The 6,032-nt window shown below is 41.5% G+C and overlaps 1 protein-coding gene across 1 annotated transcript in view; it reads right to left on the minus strand.

Moving 5' to 3' along the window:
* adamtsl3 (ADAMTS-like 3) overlaps nt 1-6,032 on the minus strand; it is a 464,545-nt gene that overhangs the window by 12,983 nt on the left and 445,530 nt on the right. Inside the window, exon 27 of the mRNA XM_060941127.1 lies at nt 1,903-2,086. Coding sequence (XP_060797110.1) covers nt 1,903-2,086 — 184 coding nt within the window. The remainder of the gene's footprint in view (nt 1-1,902; nt 2,087-6,032) is intronic.

The raw sequence follows: 6,032 nt of genomic DNA on the forward strand, positions 1-6,032 counted from the left end.
CATGATCCAGCTGTTTCTAAATCTACTGTCTGAGATCTATAAAGTCATCCATCATCTGCTGAGAATTTATTAGAGAGTATACCACTATATTTTAGCATGAATATGGCTGAGGTTATTGTGACCGGGACTATACATCAGTCTTGAAATTGGTTATTTGACTCTTTGCTTAATAGGATAGTGTTAAAATAAAGGCATTTACCAAGCAATACCATCCAAGCGACATGCACGACCTTGTACATATTGTTGAACACACTGCCTGTACGGTATATAGTACTGTACAAGTCAAAATATAATGATAGCAAACATAAAATTTAAATTAACCAAATTAGAGCATAAGGATCTCATCTCATCTCATTATCTGTAGCCGCTTTATCCTGTTCTACAGGGTCGCAGGCAAGCTGGAGCCTATCCCAGCTGACTACGGGCAAAAGGCGGGGTACACCCTGGACAAGTCGCCAGGTCATCACAAGGCTAGCGTAAGGATCATTTTTAATCAATCAATCCATATAATACAACAGGGTCTGAAAAATGGTGTCCACTACTGAAGTGCTTGTTTCTCAAATAATAATTCATTCGTTCATCAAGTTCATTCATTCAGTTATCTTTGGCCAGAACTTTATCCTGGTCAGGGTCACGGTGAGCATCACAATTAACACCTAAGGGCAATTCAGAGTATCCAATCCAAATAACGGCATGTTTTCTGGAGGTCTGAGGAAACTGGAGCTCCTGGAGGAAAACCCACGCCAACATTGGGAGAACACGCACAGACAGTAACCCGAGCTCAGGACTGAACTAAGAACCCTACATGCTACCCACATGTCACTCATTTAACTAAGTTGATATTTAGCATTTGTATTTTGATATTTTATTTTCAAGTACAATTAATATCCAGACAATGTGCTGAAATGGGAAAAAAAAAAAGTATGGAATGTTGGACTCTGCACAGCAGAATAGAGTGAAACCATCAGAGGCTGTAGTTGTTTGAAAATTTCCAAAATATGCAAGCAGAACTGGAGACACAAATTCGGACATAAAATGTTCAATGTGGACATTTCAGATATTTAAATCAGAGGTTTTCTGTGTGGGTTATTATACAGGGATCTGTTATTTACAATATGTGCTAAATGTTTGATTTGATACATCACTACTCTTCAAAAATCCTCGTCAATAGTATTTTAATAGGATCTGAGCGACTTTGACAAGGGCTAAATTGTGATGGCTGGATGACTGGGTCTGAGCGTCTTCAAAATGGCACATCTTGTGGGGTGTTCCTGGTATGCAGTGGTTAGTACCTACCAAAAGTGGTCCAAGGAAGGGCCACCGGTAAACCAGTGACAGGGTCATGGGTGTTGAAGGCTCACTGATTCGCATGGAGTACGAAGGCTAGCCCATATGGTCCAATCTCAAAGAAGAGCTACTGTAGCACAAACTGCTGAAAAAGTTAATGCTGGCTAAAACAGAAAGGTGTCAGCATTAACTTTATCAGCAGTTTGTACTAGCCTTCGTGCCACGTATGAACCAATGAGCCTTCAGCACTCAGGACCCTGTCGCTGGTTCATCAGTTGTCCTTCCTTGGACCACTTGTGGTAGGTACTAACCACTGCATACCAGGAACACCCCACAAGATGTGCCATTTTGGAGATGCTCAGCGCCAGTCATCTAGCCATCACAGTTTGGCCCTTGTCAAAGTCACTCAGATCCTTATGACTGCCCATTTTTCCTGCTTCCAACACATCAACTTCAAGAACTGACTGTTCTCTTGCTGCCTAATATATCCCACCCATTTACAGGTGCCATTGTAATGAGATCATCAGTGTTCTTCACTTGACCTATCAGTGGGCATAATATTATGGCTGAGTGGTGTAAATACTCTGTTTTAGCACTGTGGAGTGTGTACTGTACCTGGGAGGACAGTTGTGGAGGTTACACGGCCGTGTTAGGGAGAAAGGTTTAGGAAGATGTTGGCAGGACGAGGGGGGCATCTCCTGCCCGCTGCCACTTACGCAGTGAACCTTCCTGCTCTGAAATCCTTTATTTCCACAACTCGCACTGCACACACTCCATTCAGCCAAATGCCACTCAAATTCTGCAGACACACACAAGAAACACACTGCAGCAGCTTACATCACATGCATTATTATTATAAGATTTGGTTTGAGGTCAAATCCGAATCAAGGTTCAAACAATGCCTGCATGAAGTTTTACAAACGTGTTTTAAATCCTAGATAAAAGAATACAAGAACACAGAGTTCTAAAGGGGTACTCAACAAAAAATTGTAAAGGTCCAGTTACATAAATTTCCTTGATCTGGAGATCCGGACAAGCAACTGACATGCTTTCTAATGCTTAATCATTAATGAATAACTTATGACTGTAAATATGTGTATTTAATTATGTTTTGTTTCATAACAGCAGTTCACATTACCACTGTTCGATATGTTACCACATCTGACTATATTAACACTTCTGACTAGTACAACCCCGATTCCAAAAAAGTTGGGACAAAGTACAAATCGTAAATAAAAACAGAATGCAATGATGTGGAAGTTTCAAAATTCCATATTTTATTCAGAATAGAACATAGATGACATATCAAATGTTTAAACTGAGAAAATGTATCATTTAAAGAGAAAAATTAGGTGATTTTAAATTTCATGACAACAACACATCTCAAAAAAGTTGGGACAAGGCCACGTTTACCACTGTGAGACATCCCCTTTTCTCTTTACAACAGTCTGTAAACGTCTGGGGACTGAGGAGACAAGTTGCTCAAGTTTAGGGATAGGAATGTTCACCCATTCTTGTCTAATGTAGGATTCTAGTTGCTCAACTGTCTTAGGTCTTTTTTGTTGTATCTTCCGTTTTATGATGCGCCAAATGTTTTCTATGGGTGAAAGATCTGGACTGCAGGCTGGCCAGTTCAGTACCCGGACCCTTCTTCTACGCAGCCATGATGCTGTAATTGATGCAGTATGTGGTTTGGCATTGTCATGTTGGAAAATGCAAGGTCTTCCCTGAAAGAGACGTCGTCTGGATGGGAGCAGATGTTGCTCTAGAACCTGGATATACCTTTCAGCATTGATGGTGTTTTTCCAGATGTGTAAGCTGCCCATGCCACATGCACTAATGCAACCCCACACCATCAGAGATGCAGACTTCTGAACTGAGCGCTGATAACAACTTGGGTCGTCCTTCTCCTCTTTAGTCCGAATGACATGGCGTCCCCGATTTCCATAAAGAAGTTCAAATTTTGATTCGTCTGACCACAGAACAGTTTTCCACTTTGCCACAGTCCATTTTAAATGAGCCTTGGCACAGAGAAGACGTCTGCGCTTCTGGATCATGTTTAGATACGGCTTCTTCTTTGAACTATAGAGTTTTAGCTGGCAACGGCGGATGGCACGGTGAATTGTGTTCACAGATAATGTTCTCTGGAAATATTCCTGAGCCCATTTTGTGATTTCCAATACAGAAGCATGCCTGTATGTGATGCAGTGCCGTCTAAGGGCCCGAAGATCACGGGCACCCAGTATGGTTTTCCGGCCTTGACCCTTACGCACAGAGATTCTTCCAGATTCTCTGAATCTTTTGATGATATTATGCACTGTAGATGATGATATGTTCAAACTCTTTGCAATTTTACACTGTCGAACTCCTTTCTGATATTGCTCCACTATTTGTCGGCGCAGAATTAGGGGGATTGGTGATCCTCTTCCCATCTTTACTTCTGAGAGCCGCTGCCATTCCAAGATGCTCTTTTTATACCCAGTTATGTTAATGACCTATTGCCAATTGACCTAATGAGTTGCAATTTGGTCCTCCAGCTGTTCCTTTTTTTGTACCTTTAACTTTTCCAGCCTCTTATTGCCCCTGTCCCAACTTTGAGATGTGTTGCTGTCATGAAATTTCAAATGATCCAATATTTGGCATGAAATTTCAAAATGTCTCACTTTCGACATTTGATATGTTGTCTATGTTCTATTGTGAATACAATATCAGTTTTTGAGATTTGTAAATTATTGCATTCTGTTTTTATTTACAATTTGTACTTTGTCCCAACTTTTTTGGAATGGGGGTTGTAGAACATCCACCCCAGCACAGTGAACAGGGGCCATGATAACAACCCCACCTTCTCTTTGACACCTCAGATGGATGAGATTTGTATCTCAACCTTTCTCCAGAAAGGCATTAAACTGTATTGAGTACAGAACACTTGCATAATGCTATCAGTGGTAAATTCATCAAATGCTAACTTAAAAACATGTTAACACAGCACAAGATATTGGACATACCTACATATACACACGCACATTAAGTAGTTTTAGATTTGTGTTCAGTTTAATACAAAATCAAACCTCACATTCCCCCCGACACTGCTTTTACGCTGTTTTTGTATGTCAGTCATTCATTTATCTTCAATAACCAATTATTCCTGATTTCCTTCACCTATTCTGGGAACACTTAAGGTTTTGGTAAGTCCAATATGTTTATTTTTCACCATTACAATAAAAAAAATCCCTCCAGTATTAGTGGAAATAGTAAAGGGGAGCACTCTAGTTTTCTGCGTTGCAAAACTTAAAGGAGATATGCAGAACCATGGCCTCAGTTTTTGTTTATAAATGCCGTGAGACTTCAAGAATGGCACAGGAATAATTTTAAGCATTAACAATAAATCTAATATAGTAATTTTTACGATTAAAGTGATTCATATAGGTAGCGGTCTGAGTGAATGACCGTGACATCTGTGACGTCACAGCAGGAAGTCTATCGGTCTCATCGCCATTTGCGCTATACTAAACACAGAGCTGACTGCAACTCCGAGCCTCCATTTTGAGCTAATTTATCGCCATGCCATGTAGATGTGTTGCTGGCGGCTGCAGCAACTTGACAGAAGGTGAATTTACGTTTCATTCATGGTCCAAGAATGTTCAAATTGCAAAGATTTGGACACGTTTTGCGAGAAGTTAGAAGAAGAAACCTTTTATTCGTCACATGCACACTTCAAGCACAGTGAAATTCATTCTCTGCATTTAACCCATCTGAAGCAGTGAACACACGCGCGCACACACACCAGAGCAGTGGGCAGCCCAGAGCGCCCGGGGAGCAGTCAGGGGTTCAGTACCTTGCTCAAGGGCACCTCAGCCCAAGGCCGCCCCACGTCAACCTAAGCTTGCCTCGGTGCCTAAGTTCACGGGCACATTGGGCACCTATGAAGTGGTCTCTCCTCTGCTCTGCACATTTTACTGAAGACTCGTACGAGACCTCTGATCTGTTGAGGAGCGTTGGCTATAAGCTCGTACTGAAAGAGGGTGCAGTACCAACAATCAAAGGAAAAGAAAACTACAAGAAAAGGAAAGTAAGTTCAGTTGCACCAGTTCTCCCGGAGTGTGAGCCGAGGGTTGTTGCTAAAACCCGGGATGGAACGGGACGTGGCATATTATCGTTCGGGCAGTGACCTCCCCGCAGTTGTTGCTAAAACTGGTGATGTCCCGTCCCGAGTTTTAGTAATTGCCTGAGCTGAGCAGTAATGGTGGAGTACTCAGTATGGAGAAAATGGAGAATGAGTGGGACCAGCCGTCTGATTTCTCCGCTGGATATGCTTGCCTCAGCAGCAATATCTCACCCTTATGTGGAAGAAGCGAGTGAACGGAGAACTGAATGAACAACTGAAACTCAGATTATTTCAAAACAATCGGCCACAAGATCGGCCTTCAAGAAGCGAGAACACAGATGGGTAAGATGCGAAGATCATCATTTGGATACAAAACAACAAAAAAAAACCATGTTGTTTACCTGCATTCAGATTAATACATGTAACTTGTATTGTGTGTTTAAGTTACCGGTATGAGATTATTTAATTTGCTTCAGAATGTGATTGTCTCAGTTCATCTGATTATTTAATTAGCCTTTTATGTTTTATCAGTGAAAATGCATGCATGTACAGCTAGTCGTCGACTTGCGACCTATGCGACTTACGACCGATCGACTTTATGACCGTCTGGTTATGACTGGCAAGTGTTACCCAGCTGAGC

This window comes from Neoarius graeffei, chromosome 15 (genome assembly GCF_027579695.1).
Source record: "Neoarius graeffei isolate fNeoGra1 chromosome 15, fNeoGra1.pri, whole genome shotgun sequence".
In the NCBI taxonomy this organism is placed as follows: Eukaryota; Metazoa; Chordata; class Actinopteri; order Siluriformes; family Ariidae; genus Neoarius; species Neoarius graeffei.